Consider the following 23884-nt stretch of genomic DNA (forward strand, 5'->3'; position numbering starts at 1 on the left):
GAGCAGGGAGATAAAATACAACCACCCCAACTGTTATATTGTATTAACATACTCTACCATACAGATCGGACAAAATTACAATTCATTCATGAAAAACAAAGTTACATAGTGCCGCTTTAAGCTCTCCCTAACAGCTGATAGATACAACAAAGCTGGGTCAGTCCTTACCTTTCCACTTGGACCTCGACATCCCGCTTCTCCACAACTTTCTGGATCTGGAAGTTCTCTGGCTCTCCATTCATCTCCTTGCTGTTCTTGATCAGACGCAGCACTGGTTCAATCTCCTTCAGCAGCTCATTGTTGTCCTCCACCCCGTTGACCAGCGCCCCGCGGCCACCCGCATCCCTCATCAGGAGGCTTTCCTGGGACGCAATAAGGGCTTGAACCCCTCCCCTCGGGAGCCCCCTGGCAGGGTTGCCGGCCGGGGAGGATAGGTTCTCAATTGCCCTGAGCTGGGGCTCTTTGATGGCCGGTTGCCCGGTGTTGACGGCAGGACTGAGTGGACAGCAGCGATCAAACGTCTTTGAGGCCTGGTATGCTGGCTGCGTGACCCGGACGGTCCTCTGGCGGCCATCTCCGGACAGGGTGGTCTCCAGGTGCGTGGTGAAACCCTCTGGCCCACGAAGGATCAACACGGCGTGGCTCTCGGGCGACACGTTCTTCAGGGTCTCCAGCGCCCGCTCGTAGGACAGGTCCACCAGAGGCTTGTTGTTGACGGCCAGGACGATGTCTCCCACCTGCACCAGGCCACATTCCTCGGCCGCACCGCCGCGGATCAGGTCCGACACGATGATGGGCGGCTTGGACACCCTCTGTTTGACCAGGAAGCCCAGGCCGCCTACTTTCCTCTTGAACAGGCGCACCGAGATGATGTTGGGTTGCAGCTGACAGACTGTAGGCTCCGACTCCTGCATGGTGCCGGTGTGTGTGCTGACGTGTGTATGTAAGTGCGGAGATTGTGCGTCCCCAGGGATATGGCTCTGTAGGAAGAGGAGGGGGAGAAGAGTATTAGTTTTGGAGGAAATTGCCTTTACAGGATTATGTGTTTACAAAGTGCTGATTTATCATCAGCTAAAAAGGGCATGCGAGTCAAAGCCTGATTAATGCTCAGTTGCGCATCATGTCCCTCACCGGAAATGGCAGACCTACAAGCTCACAACGTGTCCCAGTGCATATGTTGGGAGCTTGAAGGTTGGCTATTTTTGGTGCAGAACACCGGCGCACAACTAAATAAGGCATCACTCTAGTGTTCAGACTGCTTTCAGAAGGGGTGATAATGCCAGGTCATGAAGATGTATTGGAGACCGATGAGGAATATTGTCAGTGTCAAAGTATATCATCTATTTGATGCCCCCTGTGGGCCTTTATTTTTGTCTCGACATCTGTACCACAGTGGCCAGAATAGGGCCTGGATCAATCTTAAAGGGCAAGACCACTTTGGTAAAGGTTTCGGTTGTGTAGTTACCTTGCCATGATGTAACTCCAAAGGTGGACAAGAAATCTAAAATAATTGCTCCATTGATTAGAAATTGATAATTCAAAATACGCTCCTCATTGACTTACATTGTACACTGAAACAGCTCTCAAAATCACTATTTTGGCACATAAACAAACAAAGCTGATTCAGACAATATAGAACATCACCAAACCCAGTACTGTTTATTTTTATTTTTATAAAAATGTTAACTTCCTGGATTTTGCTATTTTTATTAAGAAGAAAACCCGGACTGGATCCGCGGATCCGGATCTTCTAGTAAATCTAGTAAATCTTCAACATTTTTATATATAAAAAAAAATCAGTACTGGGTTTGGTGATGTTCTATATATTGTCTGAATCAGCTTTGTTTGTGTTTGTTTATGTGCTAAAATAGTGAATTTGAGAGCAGTTTCACTGTACAATGCAAGTCCATGAGGAGCATATTATATATATTGATTCATCAACTATTTTTAATCAATGGAGCAATTATTTTTTATTTCTTGTCCATTTCCTTTGGAGTTACATCATGGCAAGGTAACTACACAACCCAAACCTCTACCAAAGTGGTCTTGCCCTTTAAGGCAAATATTTACTTAGCTAGAAGTATTTCTAGATTCTAGATATAGAAGATTTTTTTTCTAATAGATTCTACATGTATAGTGGTAACTTGTCATGAGTTGTTTTTTGTTTTGTTTTGTTTTTATTCAGGACCCGATTACAGTAAGAGTAGGAAATATTCAGAGGCTTAACCAAGGTGTTCCTTCTCTAGTTCCACTGGCAAAAACACAGGCACAGCCATGGTCACAGAATGACACAGTAGAGTTTTACTTACAGAACTAACTGTCCGATAACTAATAGAAGGCTGCTCACAGCAACACATAGACTGCAGCAAAACGAAGACATTATCTGACAGAGGACACGCAAGAGCTGACAGAACAATTTTCCTCCGAGGTGGAAAGACTGGTGACGCGAGGTTAACAGAACACAGGTTCACACAATCAACACAGGGACGCACATGGAGACTGTGGGAGTGGCCAAAGGGTTGGATCAAGACATGTGTTTCGAGTCTGACTTTTTCTATCGTATCTATCAGTGGTGGTAAAAGCACTCAAATAATTTACTTCAAGTAAAAGTATCAATACTGCATGTAGAAATACTCTGTAACAACAAGTATTAGTCCGGAATTAAAAATGTACTTAAAACTACAAAAGTATTGGTATCAAAATGTAGTTTAAGTACCAAAAGTAGAATGTAGCCTACTCCTTAAGCAGAATGTCCCATTTCACAAGTTTTCAAATGTATAAAAATCTTTTGAAAATAGCAGATCTAGAGCTTGTAAATCGGCAATTTTCAAATGGCCGAAATGTAGGCTATAGGGTGGTTAATGTATGTGTTGTAATAATAATCAAAATCTACAAAGTAACGTAACCAAAGTTTTCAAATAATTGTAGAGGAGTAAAAGTACAATATTTGCCTCTAAGATGTAGTGGAGTAGAAGTAGTACTGAAAATTGGAAGTTACTTTACACCAGTGGTATCTATGATAGTCTTGGTCTCTACCCCCCTAATAGTCACTGGACAAAGCCCGTACTTCTCCGTACATGTACAAAAGCATATAAAGTGTCGACCTTGTAGCCACGGATGTTAACTCAACATTAGGATACAGTGTGCACTGTATTAGTCCGTATTTTTCAATAGATATGTGTTTTTAATCCCGTCTGTGCCTGAACGCCATTTTATTTCCTAGTTTATATTTCGTGTAATACCGGCTTTCACCTGATGCGCCCCGCCACTACCACCCATTGAGGAATACAGGGAACTTCCGACAGAATCCAACACAGACGGGACATTAAACACATATCTATTGAAAAATACGGACTAATATAGTGAACAAGGGTTCCTAATGTTGAGTTAACATACAGGGTCAGCACTTTATATGTTTTATGTGTGCATGTACGGAGAAGTACGGTCTTTGCGCGGATGTCCAGACTCCAGTGACTATTGGGGGGTAGAGACCAAGACTATCATAGATACGAAAGCAAAAGTTAGACTCGATAAAATACAGTCTTGATCCAAGGCTATCCAGAGGGAAGAGACGACAGAGACAGAGAGACAGAGAGACAGATGAACAGGAACTTTCCTGTTCATGTCTCTCTGACAGACTGTCCATTGCCTTTGAGATGTAGTGGAGTAGAATTAAAAGTATTGAACATTTGAAATACTCCAGTAGAGTAAAAAATACCCAAAAATGGAACTTAAGTATAGTACAGTACTTGAGTAAATGTTCTTAGTTACTTTACACCACTGTGAACAGCACAGTGGAAGCAGCTCCGCGCTGTCACTACAGAGACGGGCAGCGCGTCTATGGCTGCAAGAATTCACATTTCAGGACCATGGTCAGCGCCTCATGCTTCACCAAGGGATATGATATGGATACATAGGTGGGCACTAGGTACATCTGGGCACCTCATGTAAAATTGGCTATTTTGTCCTAAATGCTAAAAAATATATTAATGTTTGGAAAATGTTTTAAAGTAAAGTATACATGCTTAAACATTCGACAATGAATGTCTAATATTTCTACAATTGCTGCAAATTGCTACAAAACCTTTATATCCAGTCATTTATGGGGCATAAACAAGAAGTTGAAGGAAAACATTAATTCTGATAATTATTTACCGTGCATGTTCACATCATGTATACTTTACATTACTTAAGACAATTTTTCGAATATATATATATTTTAACATTTTGGACAAAATAGCCAATTTTATATCAAGGTGCCCAGATGTCCCTATAGGGCCCACCTAGCTCTGGTCCATAGCGTTAGAAGGAGTTCTCCTTCTAACGCTATGGACCAGAGCTAGTGCCTACCTATCCTGTTATCCACCTACCTACATGTATATGCAGGCTCCAGGCAGCATCGCAAAAATGACAACAAACTCTATAAATTCGCGGACAGGCAGCTACTGTATAAATATGCAGTGAGGTGGCTATAACTTTTGTTATGCCAATTAAATAATCGGATGCATAATATAATGCCAAAGGCTATTTTGTTCCCATTCAAATAATTCAATCTTTTTCTCTCCCACGCATATCAGCCTCGTGTGGTTCAGGGTGCAAATGAATAAGCACTTAATAATCCGGGAACGCATCAGTGTCATTTTAGATTTCTTTGGGCTAATCAAAATAGCAGATCTAGAAGCTCATAGCACTACATGCTGCTATGAGCTTGTAGATCTGCTATTTTTGAAAAATCGTGAACATTTGTGCAAATCTTTGAATATACTGTATAGCCTATATGTTATGTCCTTGACATGAAAAAGTTTGAGAAGCACTGATATAGAAACCTGGGATTTAGAAGGCATTTGTAGAATCGGCCTCAGGTCTTAACGGGTTTAATGAGCCATGCGTTGATTAGTGTCAAATAGACCATGTCTGCAGTCATTTAAATGATTTGAATATGCTGACCTTCTTCTGTAGCTACACCGATATATCACTAAAATATGTGATAAAGGAATTTAATTTACAAGATGGAATAATCGGCTACCGTTTATCACACCATTTAGGCTACAAGTTATGAAAATAATTGAACCCCCTCTGATTTCTTTTAAATAATCCAAGCCTCCAGTTCTCGATTGTATTAAACAGGAGATAGCAGCAAAGCTAAATTTAATAACCGTGTATAGGCTATTCTATAGCAACAAGTTTCTGTGTGTCTGACAAACAGCCTTACATTACTGTGTGATGCAGGTTTAAAATTAACAGCAACCATAGACAACACGGCCACATGTTTACATAACGCCACAGGCAGCTACAGTATACAGTCATTATCAGCTGTATTATTGTTTGTCATTAAATAATTTCGATTAATTGAATACACATGGACCCCAATGGAAACAAGCCACAGTGCTTTAATTGGGTTTAATCCTTTTAACATCCTTTTGTATTGAACTGCAGGTTACTTTCTGTGCTTTTTTTGCAAACTGTTAATAAAGTATTCAATCGATCAATCAATCAATTCATCAATCAATCAATTAATCAATCAATCAATCAATCAATCAATCAATCAATCAATCAATCAAAAAGCGGTGGAGCATTAACAGCTATAGAAAACTTCCACCTACACACCTAATCCATGTCTACCCGTAAGACAACAAACAAACGACATGGTGAGCTTTCCTTTAACAGACACTTCTCTGAACAAAGTAGAGGGGAACAAAATCATTTTTCGATGAATTTACACAGGACCCCAATGGATCCTATGTTTCTTGGGTTTAATCCTTTTTAGCAGACCTTGTATAGAACTGTAGGCTACTTTCTGTGCTTTTTTTTTGCAAACTGTTAATAAAGTATTCAATCAATCAATCAAAATCAAAATCATCACTTACCCCTGAGTGAGTTATAAGGTCACTGCTACAGCGGTCTGCCGCTGTAAAGTTGGAATAGGTCCTACAACTCCGCTGTTGCCTCTTTCTCGCTCTTTCTCTCTATCCCCCTCTTCCTCTCCTCTCTCTCTCTCTCTCTCTCTCTCTCTCTCTCTCTGTCACTCTTCCCCTCTCTCTCCCCCCTCTCTCTCTCTCTCTCTCTCTCTCTCTCTCTCTCTCTCTCTCTCTCTCTCTCTCTCTCACACACACACACCCACGCACACACACAGGTTGCAGAGGTCGATCAAGCCCCAGGTGCACGCTGCTGCCACACACTAGATGCTGTATGCTTATGCGTTTCCGCGCACCAGGGCGCCGTTATAAATACGGAGACACAGTGACGAGCTCGGAGAGGATCGTGCACGGGCATTTAAATGACTTGTAGGCGTACAGCTTTTACTTTATAGGCTATCGTCATCACCATGATCATCAGGACTTCACGACGTCCCACGACACACCCCGCCCCCCCAGGCCCACGGAAAAAGATGAGAATGAATTATGAGATTTCAATTGATGTCATATGATGCGTGGGGCTATACTGTATCTCACTTATATCTGTGCGTACATTTAGCAGTTTCAGAGGTGATATTGTTCTTGACAGTTTTTTTTTTTTGTATTCATGTTTTCTGCAGGTCCAGAGATGCAGAGATGTGCACAAAGATGCAGAGATGTTTTGTTAGAAAAAAAAACACCTCAGGACATGAACTGAAACTGAGAGCCTATGAGCTTAGTTACCCAATAATTTACATATAAATACCAATAAACAGTGTCCATATAGGCCATATAGCCAAATGCTGACAGTGACAACACAGGTCAGAAGCTGCAGATGCTGGAACTTGCACCCAAGGGCACTCACATGAGTCTGGACACAAACACACGCACACACACAAACACACGCACACACACGCACACGCACGCACACACACACACACACACACACACACACACACACACACACACACACACACACACACACACACACACACACACACACACACACACACACACACACACACTTGCACATGCTGGGAATTTTAATTGCCCCACTTCAGGCTGTGGTAACAACACTGTTCCCGTTCTCTGTTAATCCTCCGGGAATGGAGGTCAAAAACGTCCTGTGCAGATCTTTGTCACCTTGGAGGCTTGAATATTCTCCATTGTTGCTGCCGTTAATTATATCTCCTGTGATTCATCAACAACATCATCATCATCATCAACATCATCATCATCAACATCATCATCATCAACATCACCAACATCATCATCATCATCAACATCAACAACATCATCCTTACGATCATCACCGTCATCAGAACCTGCTCAACCCAGAAACATGAATCAATCAGTCATCATCATGTGGTCAACAATTGTCTAGACGACGACACCCATGGCGGTTCCTGTTCTAACTTCCAGGAACTGTGAGTGGTCCTGGACAGGCAGCTGTCACTGTCAGGCACACATCTGTCAGTCAGGCACACATGGTAACGGTCACTCCATGATACTGTAGGTTTGCACTGTACAACAACATGGAGGACCCTTCCTAACCAGACTGCCCGGCTGCTTATCCAAGTCTCATATAGTCAACTCCAGGCTTAAAGGGGTATTTCACTTAATTTACCCCAAGGGCCACTACATTACCCCAAACCGTTTTTAAAGTATAGCTTGATTCAATATTTAGATATTTGATATTCATTTTATCATACATGACCCCCTGCCTATAAGCCCATTGAACTTCAAACTCCATTTTAACCATGTTAGACTCATTGAAAACACCAGCCCTGGTTCAGGTTGTAATTCATGAGGGGGGCATGTTTTTCTTTTACTTTTTCTTTTAAAATAAACAAACACAATAAATGAAAAATGTTTTAATGAGTCTATACTGTAACATGGTTAAAATGAAGTTTGACGTTCATTGGGCTTATAGCTACTGTATAAGATATCTGATCAAATGAACATCAAATATCTAAATGTTAAATCAAGCAACTTAATACGTTTGTGAGGTGCACACAAAAGCCAATGTTGACGTTAAAATGACCCCAGTAGTGTTTTAAAGTGAAGTACCCCTTTAATATTGCAACTCCCTCCTTGGGGTCTGACGGCATGCTCTCTTAAAGACAGAGCAACAGATAATGTAAAATTCTGGAAATAAAAAACAGTAGCCTATTTATGTTATAATTCGGCAGTGTCATAATATAATTGTTAAAAAATTGTGTTTTAACAGGTAAATCTGCCCACCCCCAAATTTGCCATACTCAAGGCAAGAGTGGATAAAGATCCAAGGTAAACTCACTCAAGCTCCCTACAAGGATACTTATATCATCAATATAAACGTATATCCATATTCAACAGAAAAGCTTCCAGAGCATTGCAAATAGAGCTACAGACACCTTTTCGGAATGTTTCATATTAAGGCATTAGCATATACAGTAAAGCAGCTGATGTTGTTTAGTTATGTCATAGTATGTAAATATCTGATATTGTCCATTAAAACCTACAACTAAGACATGCGCAGTCATGAATCATAACATTATGTTACATTACATTTACATTACATTACAGGCATTTAGCAGACGCTTTGATCCAAAGCGACTTACAATAAGTGCATTCAAGGTAGGCAAGAAAACTACTAATCACCAGAAGTCTTAAGTGCATTCTATTCTAAAACAAGCAACTAAGAGTATACCTAGCGCTAAGGTTAAAGTGCAATATATCAGCTACCTACTTTCTTAAACAAATAGGAAAATCAAATGAGCAAGAGCTAGAACAAATACGTGTATCAAATAAACAAGATCCAATAAAATAAGAGCTTGTACAACTAATTGACAACAAGTAGGCAAGTCTAAGAGGAAGGGTCAGGGTAGTGTTTCCTGAAGAAGTGGGTTTTCAGCCTGCGGCGAAAGATGGGCAGTGACTCTGACATCAGTGGGGAGTTCATTCCACCACTGTGGGGCCAGAACAGAAAAAAAGCTGTGACCGTGTAGATTGGCCAGAAGGACCACTTTATTTTTTATTATGCATTACCTTTCTTGATTGTTTATGTGTTTCCTCTTGTGCAGCACTTTGGAAACCTTGCGTTTGTAAAGTTGTTATAAAGTTGATTGGATTGGATAGAAGTTGATGAATTGTACCTGATTGTTTTACTTAACAAGCAATAGCAAATTATATCACTCCACACATCACAGCTCTGCTTTTCCATGCACAGTAAACTCATCAGTGTTCATTTAAACCAAATAGACCACTTTGGCACTTTCCAAACTCTCTTGTGAGTTTTACTGTGCGTGTGTCAAAAACAGGTTGAATGTTTCGTATTGCTTAAGCCTCTCCCATGAAAGGAACCCAGTAATTACTCTCATTCATCATAATGGACTGAAACACAAAGTAGTGGAGGTCTATTTTGTTTTCTTGCTTATCTCTTTCTCTAAGTGTAATGTATGATTAAGATGAAAATCTAACCTCAATCTCACTGCAATCAGCCTTAATACAGGACCGCGCTGCAAAAGTCTTCTGCCGTAATCTGTAATCCGTAAGCAAAAATCTTCTGCCGTAATCCGTAATCTGGAGACTCACCTCTTCAGACTCCACCTCAGCCCGTAGCACTTGCCCTAGCCTTGACGACCTTGCAGGATTATGCAAAGGCTAAAATGTAACTTAGATAGCATGTTATGTAGACAGATACCAGGTCAACAATGACCTGGCATCCTATAGTGTGTATAGTTTCAATGTAGGCTGATGATAGGTTCTTGGTTTATGTATGAATGAAGTTATCATTAGATTATTGGTTTCCTTATGTATTACTTTATTATTAGATTACTATTTCTATGCATTTGATGTATTATTGATGTATTATGATGTATTATCTTGTGTCCTTGCTTACTGTAAATCGCTCTGGACTGAGAGCGTCTGCTAAATGCCTAAACTGTAAACTGTTAGACTACTGTAAACTGTAAAAAAAAACAAGGTAACATGCACACCTTCACTGTTGGTTTCAATACTGAGAAATAGCTGATGAATAGACACGCACGCACGCACGCACGCACGCACGCACGCACGCACGCACGCACGCACGCACGCACATTAAAGTCAATCACTTCCTGTTTGAGTGGTAGCATCTGCCCTCATAAAGCCATACACCATGCAAAGCCCCTGCTTATCCTCGTCATTGCACAGAAACAAATCCTCAGTGTTATTTGAACTCAGAGAGTGTCATATTTGACCCTTCGGGGTCAATTTTTATACACTCAGAGAGATTTAAATTAACTCTGGTTCTTTTCAGGCATATATATATATATAGCCATATCTCAGTGGAGAGGGTCAATGAGTTCTAGTTCCTCACCGTCCACATCACCGGCGACTTCTCCTGGGATGAACACACTGTCGTGAAGAAGGCACAGCAATGCTTTCACCTCTTTCACCTCCGGTGACTGAAGAAGTCTTCCATGGGCCCAAGATCCAACAGGCTCACTGAGAGCATCCTGGACGGTTGCATCACCGCGCCTGGTATGGGAAGTGCACTGCCCTCAACCGAAGAGCACTGCACAGGGTCGTGCGGAGAGCTGCAGCGCATCAATGGGCGAATGGGCGTGAGCCTCCCTTCAGCCAAGACATGCATACGACATTGGGCCTCATTCACTAAGCTGGCCGTACATTTTGGACATTATTTGAGAGTAGAGGGTCATTGTGTCAGTAAAACCTGTGGGATTATCAAAGAACCTTGCCACACCAACCATAGACTGTTTCAGATGCTAAAGCTAAAGCTTGCCAAGCGGTTCTGCCACCACAAGACCAAGGGCAGTAGGCTCTGAAAAAGCGAATCCCCTCAGGCAATGAGTAACGAAAAACACTATAGGCCTGTTGACTGTGTGCCTCGCACGCACGTACGTACGCACGCACGTACGTACGCACGCACGCACGCACGCACGCACGCACGCACGCACGCACGCACGCACGCACGCACGCACGCACGCACGCACGCACGCACGCACGCACGCACGCAGTCTGAGTCTGATTGATGGTCCATTGTCCTTGCACCAATTATTGCATGATTATGGAAAGCAGCCTTGAACAAATGACTTCATTACTGTACTCTAAATATATACAAATGATTAACACCGTGACACGACAGCAACATGTGTGCAATGGAGGAATTTTAATTGCAGCAATGACACATCATGTTTTGATTGTACTACTAGCATGCAGATATATGCTTTAAATTACCACAACATTCATAATTTCTTTTTCTTGGGCCATGGCCAATAAAGGCAAGCACATTTCCTGCCTGTAAACTGGTAATCCCCTCTTTGTCTACCTCTTGGTCTGGTGACCTGAGAATTTTACATAACTATTGTAGAATAAACATAGAGCTTACAGACACTGCTTTCTCTATAATATGTTATTCTGACTATTCATGGCTCTGAATTGCTTGAATAATCAAGTCTGTAGTGATGCCTATCATCAGTATCAGTATAGGTCAATTTCCTTGGGGAAGACTATACTGTCACTGTTGGTTTCCTATACAGTACCTTTTAATACATTTTTGCATCGTGGCTAAGAGCTGTGTGGCCTCATCCTTTTGAACAATATTTCCTTGTTGACGTTTTGTTTTCTCTTACACACTAATTACAGTGTATGAGACTTGTGGGAAAGTGCAATAAAGAAGGTCATTTTCTCTCACACAATCTTTCGTTACGCTTTCTTTTATGTTTCTGGGGAATTCCACTACGTCACTTTTCACTTTTCACACTGTCAATGCCTTTCACTCTCAAAGATACAAGGCCACCATGTCGTGGTCATCTGCATGGCTGAGAGTTTTCTTTTTTTGGGGGGCCTTTTTTTTAATGCCTTTATTGACAGGATAGTAGGTTGACAGGAAATGGGGAGAAAGATAGGGAGTGACATGCAGCAAAGGCCGTTGGGCTCGGGACTCAAACCTGCAACGCGCCGCCAGGGCCACCGTTTAGCCCAGGTGCCCGGACCGCAACGCCAACGGTCCGTGCCGGCTGAGAGTTTCTTAAGGCAGGATGTTATTGAACGCACTGGAGCCTTTGAGAGTACTGCGATGTACTCCTTTGGGCACCAGAATGATGAAGGAGGTCCTCCACAGCTGGGGCACCTTCTTCAATCTCAGTAAGAGGATGTTGGAGCACCCCTGCCAGCTGTCCCACACATGCCTTAAGCACCGTTGGACAGATGCCATTCAGGCCCTACAGATTTGCCCTGGTGGTGTCGTGAATGATAGGGTGATGTTGAGGGAGGGGGGTCAGAAAGGGAGAGGGGGGAGTAGCAACAGGGTTTGTGCAGGGCTGTGAGTTGGAGGGAGGATTTACTGGGGCCCTTTGTAAAACCTAAAAAAATACGTTTAATTCATTGGCTACAGGCTGGTTTCCCTCCACTGATCGGCTGCTGGATTCAAGAATCAAGAATCACTTTATTTGTCATTCTCCCTATGTACTTACATGCATAAAGAATATGAAATCTCGTTCCCCCTCAGCCACTTCACTTGCAGTGCAACATAAAACATCGAGCCTAACTAAGAAACATAAAAAGACCAAAACTAAAACACAATATAAACAAACATAAAAAAAAAAAAAACAATATGTATGACGTGCAATTCATCTAAAAGTTACCAGCACAGCACATAGGTGAAGTGCCATGGTGCAAGCCTTAAAAAACAGTTACCAGCACAGTTTTAGTAAAGTGCTGTAGTGCATTTCAAAGGAAATTACATCATGTCCAGTCAAGTAGTCCTATCAGTTTAGGTCAGTTGGTTTGGTAGTAGCGCAGACATGTTTGTTTTCGGCAATGTTAAGTCGACCTGGTTTATACCCCTCAAAGATGTCCGCTGCTACCAAAAGACACTTGTTGACGCCCCCTTTAGGATTTTTGGCACGCTCTATAGAAGCTGAGGAGAGGAGTAAGAAGGCCTGCCTTTTTGTCCCTCCGGAGGGGGTGTAGCCTCTACTGGGCCTTCTTAATGATGGCCGTGGTGTTGCTGTTGGTGGTGGAGGTCAGGTCGAACCCCCAGGAACTTGATAGTATTAACCCTTTCCAAAGGGGCATCACCGATGGTCAGTGATGTGTGATGGCGGTTGCTGGCTCTCCTGAAATCGATCACCATCTCTTTTGTTTTGTCCACATTCAGGGAGAGATTGTGTGAACTACACCATGATGTCAATAGTTCCACCTCCTACCTGTAAGCAGACTCATCGTTCTTACTAATGAGTCCCACCACGGTTGTGTCATCGGCGAACTTGAGGATGTAGTTACTGCCATATTTGGCAGTGCAGTCGTGGGTCAACAAACAGAACAGCAGGGGGCTCAGGACACAGCCCTGGGACGATCCTGTGCTCACTCTGATGGTTCTCGATGTTTGGCTGTCGACTCTGACTCTCTGTTGCCTCTGAGACAGGAAGTTGAGAATCCAGGTGCAGGTGCCATGGTCCACATTCAGCAACCTCAGCTTTCCACCAACTGTTGTGGAATTATGGTGTTGAATGTCGAGCTGAAGTCGATGAAGAGGAGCCTGGCGTAGGTGTTCTCTTTGGGACAAAGTGAGCTGGAGTGCAGTTGAGATAGCGCCGTCTGTGGAGCGATTGGCTCTATATGCAAACTGTAGTGGATCCAGTTTTGCGGATTGCTTATTGCCGGTCATATTCTTCAGACCTTTCCACACCTCCCGCACATTATTCTGTGCCAGTTAAGTTACTGTAGTTGTCTTTTGCCTCCTGAATCCTCACCTTCAACTCCTATTGCACTCACTTTATTTTCTCCTTTTTAGAAGATCTGAGGCCCTGTAATTAGATTTTTTTTTAAAAGCAGACTATTGTTAGAATATCAAGGTAGGAGGATTTCAGATGTTGTATAATGTCCAAGTTTTCATGGTTGATCGGATTAAATAGTGTCATGGTATTTGAATTAGTTTAAGTGGACACATATATCCTCTACCTGATATGGAGGCACTGATTTCTTGTCTAATTTTCTGAATTGTGTCGGTGAAGGAGGAGATCAAATTAATTGCATGCTCTGGTGGATAAAAGGTCAGATTCTAATGATAGGGGGATTTGTTGGCCTATCGAAATTAACAAACAAGGTACGTGCATTATTCTTGGTTTTGGTAATTAATGGTGTAAGAGAAGGAACATTTCTCAGTTCCAAATTATAAATGTGAAGTATGATGCAAAACCTGCAGAGCTCAGGCACACAGCTCAAAGTAGCGCCAAGTGAACATCGGGTGATCAGTCAATGCACGCCACACATAATTTGGCGGGAGGGGGGTATTTAAACCTCCCGGTTTACCTGCTCATTCTTGCTGCTGCTCTGCTATCATGCTACTGTTTTGCTGATCTGCTATCTTGCTGCTGTGCAGTATGCTCTGCTATCGTGCTGCTATGTTGTGCTGCTGCTGCCTTGCTCTATGACGTTTTTGCACTCAAACCACCACCCAGCCTCCACCATGTGGGCTCTGTTTTTTATATGATCTCCTTTGGGTGGATCTCTCTCTCTATTTGGCAGATTATTCATTGACTATTTATTTATTGTCTCCGCCAGTCCGAAAGGCATATGCATATGTTTTGCATCCCGTCCGTCCGTCCGTGTGTGTGTGTGTCCGTCCGTCTGTGAACAACACATTTTTTTACAGTACTCCTACAGATTTTGTCCAAACATCACGCAAATCGGTACAAAGTATCTCTATAGTCATTAAACCAAACCGGTATTTCAACTTTTTCATATTCCATCCTGATTGGCTAAAAATGGCTTCCAAAGTTTGCAGGAGTGCTCCGTTTTGAACAAAATGCCTCAAATCATGATCACAGCATTCAATTTCCCTGAAATTCTGCACGCACATTCCCACTATGCAGAGGAAGAAATGCCATCAATCAAATTTTTTAAATCAGCCTCATGTGCTATAACAGGCCGATTCGTGTTTTTACCTATAACTGCACCGATCTGTACAAAACTTTGCATGCACACTCCTTAGATTGGCTAAGATTAACATCTAAAGTTTGCAGTAGTGCCTTGTTTGGAACAAAATTCCGCAAATCATGAACGCAGCGTCTGATTGCGGTGATACTTTCCACGCACATTCACACTATGTTGAGGAACAAATGCCACCCTTTTAACATTGGCCTGTTGTAGCGCCACCAGCAGGCCAAAATAACCTACCTGACCTGGCGGAGACCTGTGCCCCGAGGAGCACTAGTTAATATTTTAACGCTTATATAGGCAGTGGTGGAATTTACTCAATTTATGTGCACGGAGATAGTACTTTGAAACAGGATCAGTCACCACAACCTTAGAAATGTTCAGGCACTTGGAGAGTATTAAGTCGCAACACAAGAACATAACACAGTTCTTTTGTCTCATTATCCTGCAGGGTTTGTCAACATGGATGTTAAAATCACTAGCAATAACTGAAGAGCCACATATTCAAATGAGCCAAATATACAGTATCTACTTTCATTGGAGGGAATCCTTATACAAAATGGCAGCTCCACCTCCTTTCTTAACTTCACTCATGAAACTGAAGCTGGGAGGGGTTACTTCAATAAGAACAGCTGCGCTGTTATCTTGGTCAAATCAAGTTTCAGTTAAAAACATCAAATCAAGATTGTGCTTGATAATAAAACCACTGATTAAAAGTGTTATTCCTGCCAAAGACCTGACGTATAATATAGCTAGATATAGTGTGTTATCTGTATTATCTGTTATCTGTATTATCTGCCCACTTGTCTTTGGGACACGCTGTGGTTGACGAGGAATGGACGCTAAATTTGATACATTTGCACAATTGGTTGAGTGCTTCCTGTTTCTTATCAGATTCACCATTCTTTTTCTATTACTTATCAAGACATGAATTGAGGAAGCTACCAGCACACAGGGCCCCAGCATGTTCTGGGAAGTCATGAGTGCCATTAGCCTGGCAGCCTAGACCCAGCATAATATCAGTGAGAGCCTGCAGGTGAAGTCTGCAATGCTAAAAGCTCATGAATTGGTGCCTGAGGCTTTTTGTCATAGTTCAGGAAGCTAAGATCAGAAGGACAAACATACATGTAACTTGTAACTTCATGAGCTGACCATACATTTCAGTCAATGGGTTACTGCTTCGAGGTAGAATTTGAGGGAATTGCTTCTCTTAACTCAATGATATCGTCCCTGACCATGATACCACATACCTAACCGATCATCAGGTTAACCACATGAACCCTAGCGTCTGAGGTAATTCGGCAAAAATATCAGACCTGTTGTGAGCTTGTAGATCCTATTTTCAGCATAGAGACTTGATGTAGAGGGCAAAAGCAGGGGGCCTAGTGTAGACCCCTGTGGGACTCCAGTTAACAAAATATATGGGTTTAAACCAGGGCAACTACCAGAAGGGAATGTGAGGTACCATTCCAGACGGAGTGTGTTTGGTGAAACAGTCTTCTCTGTTAGAGCCTCCCATCACTGGAATAGTCTCCCTACAGAAGTAAGAGAGACCACCAACTATTTGACCTTCAAATTCAACCTTAAGAGCTGGCTTAAAGCTGCTGGCTAATTTACTTGGATGTGAAAACTGACATGTTGATTAATGTGCACTGTCCCTGATAAATAAATAAATAAAAATCAAAAAATCTAAGCGGTTGAAGGTGATAGAGGCAGCTGTGTTAGCTGATGCGTACACCTTAACACATAAGAGTGGGCTGAGGTCCTCACTTGACTGATAGTATAAAGGGGATTTAACGTCGGGTGATTTTCATCCACACAAATGTGGTCATGTGATTTTCAATGTGTTGCTGCTGTCTGAGGTGTGGCGGGTCCTTGGGTACCTTCAGGTTGCTGTCACCGAAGGTAGGCGTGTTTCCCTGCCCCCATCCCTGGTTTTTCAACAAGCAGGTGTTTGGGTGATTTTCACCTGATGCTAGTCTTATCTGTTTTTACATCTGGAAACTCCCGTGCAGGACAGGCTTCAGACGCGGTTCCTGCAGACTTGCATGGCTCAGATAGTGTTAGAGAGTAAAAAACGTTCGGGTGGAGGTTAGTGTTTGTGTATCATATTTTGTATTATATTATATTATATATAATATATAATATAACATTATATAATATATTATATATAATAATGTATTATATATTCTATTATTATATATTATACATAGGCTATTTATTATATATCTTACAATAAATGTCAAAAACTCTAGTACTGTACATTTGTCCGTACAACTGTAGTTCACGGATCTCGAGAACCGTCTGACCGACCGACTTCAAATTTGGTACGCGCGTCGCAGGCGCCGCGAGGGAGTTGAGTGCACAGCGTCGAGTCGGTCAGATAGGCGGCTGTCCAGAACCGCCGATCTGACTGATACAGCCATTGTACAAAAGGATCTGTGCCCTATTATGCACGTCTTAAATCCACGTCTCAGGTGATAATTAAGTGATAACGCCACCATCTTATGTGCAATCCCTATAATGCAAGGTGCGCTGAGTGCAAACACTTAAGTAATAGTAAGACTTGCCAGCATATTTTACGCATGGGGGAATGTCCATATGTTAATTGAGGGCGCAATGCGGTATCTGCTATTATGTCCCTTGACTTAAAAAGACTCACCGCATACCACTAAGACGTGGTCAGACCACGAAAATAAATGAAATGTCAGGTTGTAAGGACACTGGCAGTTTAACTAATCCGTGCTCATTCAATTTTGAACCGATCGTTATAAAGTTCTCTATAATCTGTGAAGCGTCTATTTTCATTTTGGATCATGATTTTATTGTCTCCCTATCAAACAATATCAAGCGGAAAAAAAATATTCGGTGCGCAGAGCGCGTGGATATACAGTATATATAGTCAGCAAGAGCTTCACATTTAACTATAGCCGTACTCAGTCAATATCCATAATAGCAAAATGGCATTGGTCACTCCTCCACATCTTAAATGAAGTAATAAGACCTGGCGTTACTTTTGACACGTAAAATAGCGCCCTCTGGCTCAGTGTTAATTTCTTCGTCTAAAACTATGACGAAAAATGTTTGTCGACTACCTTTTTTCACTGACGAAAACTAAATAAAAACTAAGCTATGATGATTAACATCAACCCTTTGTCAAGCGTCAATAAATAAAAACTAGACAAAAATGTTAGGGAGGGACTAGTGGAGAAGAGATCCAGTAGAACTAAAACAAGTCATGTTATGCTTGGTTGCGCACGAGTGTCGCTCGGGAAATAGCAGATCTATAAGCTCACAACATGTCACGGGTGAGCTTGTAGATCTGCTATTTTTGGCACCCAGTTGATTCAGCCCACCAAAATAAATTTTAGTTGAGAAATTAACTGTCGATTTAAAATCCTTTATTTAGTCAACTAAAACCAGAACATTTCAGATGACAAAAATATGAATACAAAACTAAATATTATTTATATATATTATTCAAAAGACTGACTAGCACTGCTCTGGCTGTGGCCCAAATGAGCCAATTGATTATCATGACAACCCCTGCCTAAGCTTGATTTGGCAAATTCCCCAGACCTGCCATTTTTGATTATTTAGTCAGTCTACTTTTCATAGTCAGTTTGCACTCAGAACTTCTCCACAGACGTTTACCACTGCATAAGGACTTTTCCACTTCTTTTACAGCTTTACCCACCACTTTTTCTTCTCTCGAAAATTGTCATTTTTTGTTTATCTCTCCCACAGTTGTCTGTCATGTAGGGAGACTGTGCCTTCACTGGACAAGGCTCACATGTCCCAGGAATGAATCCCAGCTCCATTATTTTTTGTTTTATTCTTTGTTAACAATTCCCAAAATGTTCACAAATTTTGCAGCTTTTTTATAGCATTAAACATTAAAGCCATGTATTGCCATGTATTGTTGTACTTGAATATATTGATTAGAAGCATTTTTTATGGGGTATATTATATGGGATAAAATATACCCAGCGTTAGTGATGGTGTGATATTATCAAACGTTATCAAATTTGTAATTTTTGTTTGGGTAGAAAATGTCCATGTTCCTGCTTAAATCAAAAAACGATGTACCCGAAAATTGCCGTGGACCTACTGTAGGCCTTAACGTGGCTCCTGTCCATCAGTTTCATAGAAATGAGGCTATACTGTAGCTGTAGTTGATTATGTGCAGGGGGAGGTGACCATGGAATCTAGCCCTCGTTGCCTGTTCCAGGATTGCCAGTCATTTTAGAATAATCTGACTGGTAACAGAGTATGGCCTGACGTGCCTCCTTCACTGGTGGTTTCCTCAAAACCAGTAGCTGCTGACCCCTCGCCGATGGGACCCTCAAACGTCTGCAGCTGATCCAAAATGCTGCTGCCAGGCTTGTGACAGGCATCAAGCTAAGAGAGCACACATCTCACCGGTCCTTGTCTCTCTCCACTGGCTCCCAGTGAAGCGTAGAGTGACATTTAAGATTCTTTTGTTTGTGTTCAAAGCCTGTAACATTCTTGCACTTCCCTATATTGTGTAACTCTTAGACCTATCTCCCAGCACCAGGTCACTCAGATCCGACAGTCAGCTGTACATAAAGAATCCATGGTCTTGCACAGCTAAGGACGAACCATGCCTTTGCTGTGTTGGCACCGAAGTTGTGGCACAAACTCCCTTTTGTGTTTTGTGGGTTGTGAGTGTGTTTAGTTTCTACTCCCTCCTGTTGTGACTGACTGACAGTGTAACTGAATCCTTGTTGTCCTAGTCTAGTCTTCTTTGTCTCGTCCTAGTTTTTTGTCTCCGCCAGGCCGAAAGGCATGGCGAGAGAGTATGTTTTACCCCCTGTCCGTCCGTCCGTGTGTCCGTGTGTCCGTCCGTGTGTCCGTCCGTCATTCGATCTGTCTGTGTACAGCTAATCTCCGGCACCGTTGGCTTGCTCGCAGCCAAACTGTGCACACACAGTCCCTGGATACCAGAGCAGAACCTCTGCCCCAAATTTTTCACAGGGGCCTGTTATAGCGCCACCAGGAGGCCGATTTGTGCAAAACACATTTTTTGACAGTACTCCTACAGATTTTGTCCAAAAATCCCACAAATCGGTACACAGTATCTCTACAGTCATTAAACGAAACGGGTCTTTCAGATTTCTCATATTCCATCCTGATTGGCTAAAAATGTCTTCCAAAGTTTGCAGGAGTGCTCCGTTTTGAACAAAATGCCTCAAATCATGAACACAGCATGCACTTTCCGAGAAATTTTGCAAGCACATTCCCATTAGGCCGAGGAAGAACTACCATTTGAACATTTTTAAATCAGCCTCATGGTGGCGCTATAACAGCCCGATACGTGTTTTTACCTATAATTGCACCGATCTGTGTAAAACTTTGTATGCACACTCCCTATAGGTCAAGGAAAAACCTTTGCCCTGCATTTTTCACATCTGCCTTTTATAGCGCCACCAGGAGGCCGACTTGTGTAAAACACATTTTTTTATACTACTCCTTCCAATTGTATCCAAATTTCACGCAAATCGGTACACATGATCTCTATAGTCATGTGATCACGACGGATGTGTTTGATTTTTCATACTCCATACTGATTGGCTAAGATTGACATCTAAAGTTTGCATTATTGGCTTGTTTTGAACAAAATTCTGCAAATCATGAACGCACCGTCCAATTGCGCTCAAACTTTGCACGCACATTCACACTATGTTGAGGAACAAATGCCACCCTTTTAACATTGGCCTGTTATAGCGCCACCAACAGGTCTAATTCAGCAAAACACATGTTTTTGACAAAATGCCTCAAATCATGAATGCAGTCAGTGTCCGATTGTCGTGCAAGGCCTAAGAAGAAATGGCACCCTTTTCACGTTGGCCTATTATAGCGCCACCAGGAGGCCACAGTAGCCTACCTGACCTGGCGGAGACCTGTGCTCCGAGGAGCACTTTTTCTAGTTTTTCTTGTCCCTTTCTTTTCTCTGTCTGCAGACTGCGCCCCAGGCCAGTGTAATAACTGGATGGGGGGGGGGCGCACTACAAATCCTGAACCAATGAGCAGTAACCCATGCCCAGACCTGTAAAACACAGGATATATAGTAGGGAAGCCAAATTTTATCTGGGGGACATAGCCAGGAGGATTGGGAACTATGCGAAATCCAAGTGAATCTGCTGCATTATGTTAAAGGTTTCAAGTTGTGGTTCTTTATATCTGTTACACTGGCCAGGGGAGAATTAGATTTATCAAAAGAAAATGAAAAGGTTTTTAGACCTGGTTATAAGGTTTTAGCCCCCTTTGCCGGTGATGAACACACCAAGCTAGATCTGTAGGAGCCTATTCTATGATATGGCAGTGTCAGTGGTGGGTGTGCAGTACTCTCATAGTACTGTTATCAGTATTGTCATACTGCAGTGCAGCTGACAAGTGAATTTCCCTTGCGGGATCAATAAAGGTCTATCTATCTATCTTAAAAGCATGCTAAAGGATTTTAAAGGAAATAGAGAATAAAAGGAATAAAATAGATTAAAAATAAATAAATAAGAGGCATATCAAAAAAACTTGGCCAGTATAACTTCATGATGCACGTGACCTTCCTGGGCCCATGAGAAAACTTCTGTCAAAGTTTTGCTAATCTGTTCAGATGTGCATATTTTTTGACAGGCCTTTGTTTCACTTAGTCTTATACGGTCAGAAAATCTACAGTATGGTAGTGTATAGGAACATTTATCCATCTGTTGACTACAACCTGTGGGACTCTAACCCACACACACACACGAGAGGGGCTCAAACCTCCCGTCAAGTGCGTATGGAACAACTTTGCTAATGCCCCTCACAGAGGAACCTTATCTCTCAGCATGAACTTCCGTTGTTCAACACAGGATTGGTTCCATCTCTACAGCTCTGACCTCAATCCATTCATGCCGCATTCTGCTTCTACCAGACTCAGTTCAAATAAAACAAATTCAAAAACAGTTTCAAAAGCATTTGCAAACAGTTTATTGGCAACATTTGCATACAGTTTATTGGCAACATTTGCATACAGTTTATTGGAGTAGATTTTCTCTTTTCCTGTTACTTGGTCAAATCAATTCAATAGCTTTTTATGACAAATCTCTTATTTTTCTGGTCATTACAAATGTTAAATGACTTCCAGCTGTCCTTTAATATACATAATGGTATGTAAATTACATTTAAGAATATGGCCCCTTTAAATAACATGACAAGTGGCAGTGATTACTGTGATTTAGGTCAGTCCATGTATATAGATAGAGACACAAGATAATCACACTGTATTTCCCACACTGCATCAGAACAAGATTTATGAAACATTAAATACACATGATTGTGATTCCCAAGAAAAAAAGGGACGCACAGGTGCGAGAAAATGTGTGTGGTTCCTTTATAGATTTCAAGAAAGTACAGCACCTGGGGGCTTAATCCTCTCTGCACCTCTCTGTAAACAACATCGTTACATGTACATAGTATGCAGCTGGTGCACTTCCAGGGTGTTAATCCTGACACATCTTTCTGTGGAATTTGGTTGGGATAGCTACAGTAGCTGCTGGAAGTAGTTCAATGAGGAGAGAGACAATTATCGCCAGGGAGAAAAAAAGAAGAATTGTTGATGTTCATTGTTTATGTTTATGTATTGGAGATGATCTCTCTATAAATGTGTTGAACCCAGTATTGGGTTGGACACCCCCCTGGGGACGTTGATGGCAGCACAACGCTGCTGGTGGGGGCCATGGTCAGGCCAGAATTGATTGATTGATTGAATACTTTATTTAGAAGGTTGCAGAGAAAAAGCACATGGAAGTACAGTTTACAATATAAGGTCAACTGAAATGGATCGCTCATAAAAGCCGCAATGGCTTGGAGATCCTCACGTACTCAATTCATGGAGACATTAAAAAGCAGACAGATAAACACTACTATGCAGAACGTCATATAAACAGTTTAAAGGTAAGAAAAACAAAAAACATGTACAGAAAACAGTTCGAGGGGTGGGGGATTAGGTTATGACTTTAACAGGGGCCAGTTAGGAATTGCAGCCTCCTGAAGGTATTTTTTTAGGGCAGTTTTGAAAGTGAGTAGGGTTTTACACTCCTTCACCACTTTTGGTAGGGCATTCCACATTTTTGTTGCATAGCAGGAGAACGAGTTCAACCCCTTGTTTGTGCCAGAACACTAAAGACAGCAGCAAGGAATCAAGGATGCAGCAGGTTGGTATTTTTAACCACTTAACCCATTAAGGCCTGAGGCCGATTCTACAAAAGTCTTCTAAATCCATGTTTTCAGTGGTTCTCAAACTTTTTCATGTCAAGGACACCCAAAATCATATGTATTTGGCCGCAGACCCCCATCTCAAAACATTTTGTTCCAGGGACCCCAGAAGCAGCCCCCAGAAGACAGTGTGTTGCGGGTTCGAGTCCTGATCCCGACGGCCTTTGCTGCATGTCACTCCCCATCTCTCTGCCCATTTCCTGTCAGTCTACTGTCCTGTCCAGAAAGGCATAAAAGCCCCCCAAAAAATCTTTTAAAAATAAAATAAAATCGATTTAAAACAATATTCAAAGGATTGAACAAATGTTTTACGATTGCAGAATCGATATAGACTTTGTGCCATGCTATGAGCTTGTATATCTGCTATTTTTGAAAATTAAAATAAAGGTTAAAGTGGTTAAAATCTAAAAGGACATGCTTTCCCGGTTGGGTTAAATATGCTGACCAGGGTCCCCCCTCCTTTCTTTCCCTCTACCACAATATCTTAGCCTAAAAACTAAACAAAAACAAAAGGTCCGTCTCTGTAAGCACAATAGATACAAGCATCTAGTGTTATGTCTCTATTCACTTTTCAACATGACATTGTTTCCTGTCAGCATGTTGGAGCAACAACCCATTGACAAGATGCTAATAATGCAATGTTGAACATCCCTCCGTTGAGTCTGTGAGATGGCTCTATTTGCTGAGTCTGTCACAGAAACAGTCTTTCCACAGCAGGAGCATGTGTTTATGGGAATACTACTGTAGTAGCTTACATACTGTAGGCCTATCCCAGTGCATGAATG

General features: G+C 41.9%; 1 protein-coding gene across 1 annotated transcript in view; it reads right to left on the minus strand.

The window, feature by feature from the left end:
• nos1 (nitric oxide synthase 1 (neuronal)) overlaps positions 1-5983 on the minus strand; it is a 40476-nt gene extending 34493 nt beyond the window's left edge. The window contains exons 1-2 of the mRNA XM_084055401.1: positions 5868-5983; positions 169-980 (exon numbers count right to left, since the gene is read on the minus strand). Coding sequence (XP_083911527.1) covers positions 169-914 — 746 coding nt within the window. The 5' untranslated portion in view covers positions 915-980; positions 5868-5983. The remainder of the gene's footprint in view (positions 1-168; positions 981-5867) is intronic.
• Positions 5984-23884: the final 17901 nt, after the last annotated feature.

Source organism: Gymnoscopelus microlampas, assembly GCF_963454915.1.
Source record: "Gymnoscopelus microlampas genome assembly, chromosome: 4".
In the NCBI taxonomy this organism is placed as follows: Eukaryota; Metazoa; Chordata; class Actinopteri; order Myctophiformes; family Myctophidae; genus Gymnoscopelus; species Gymnoscopelus microlampas.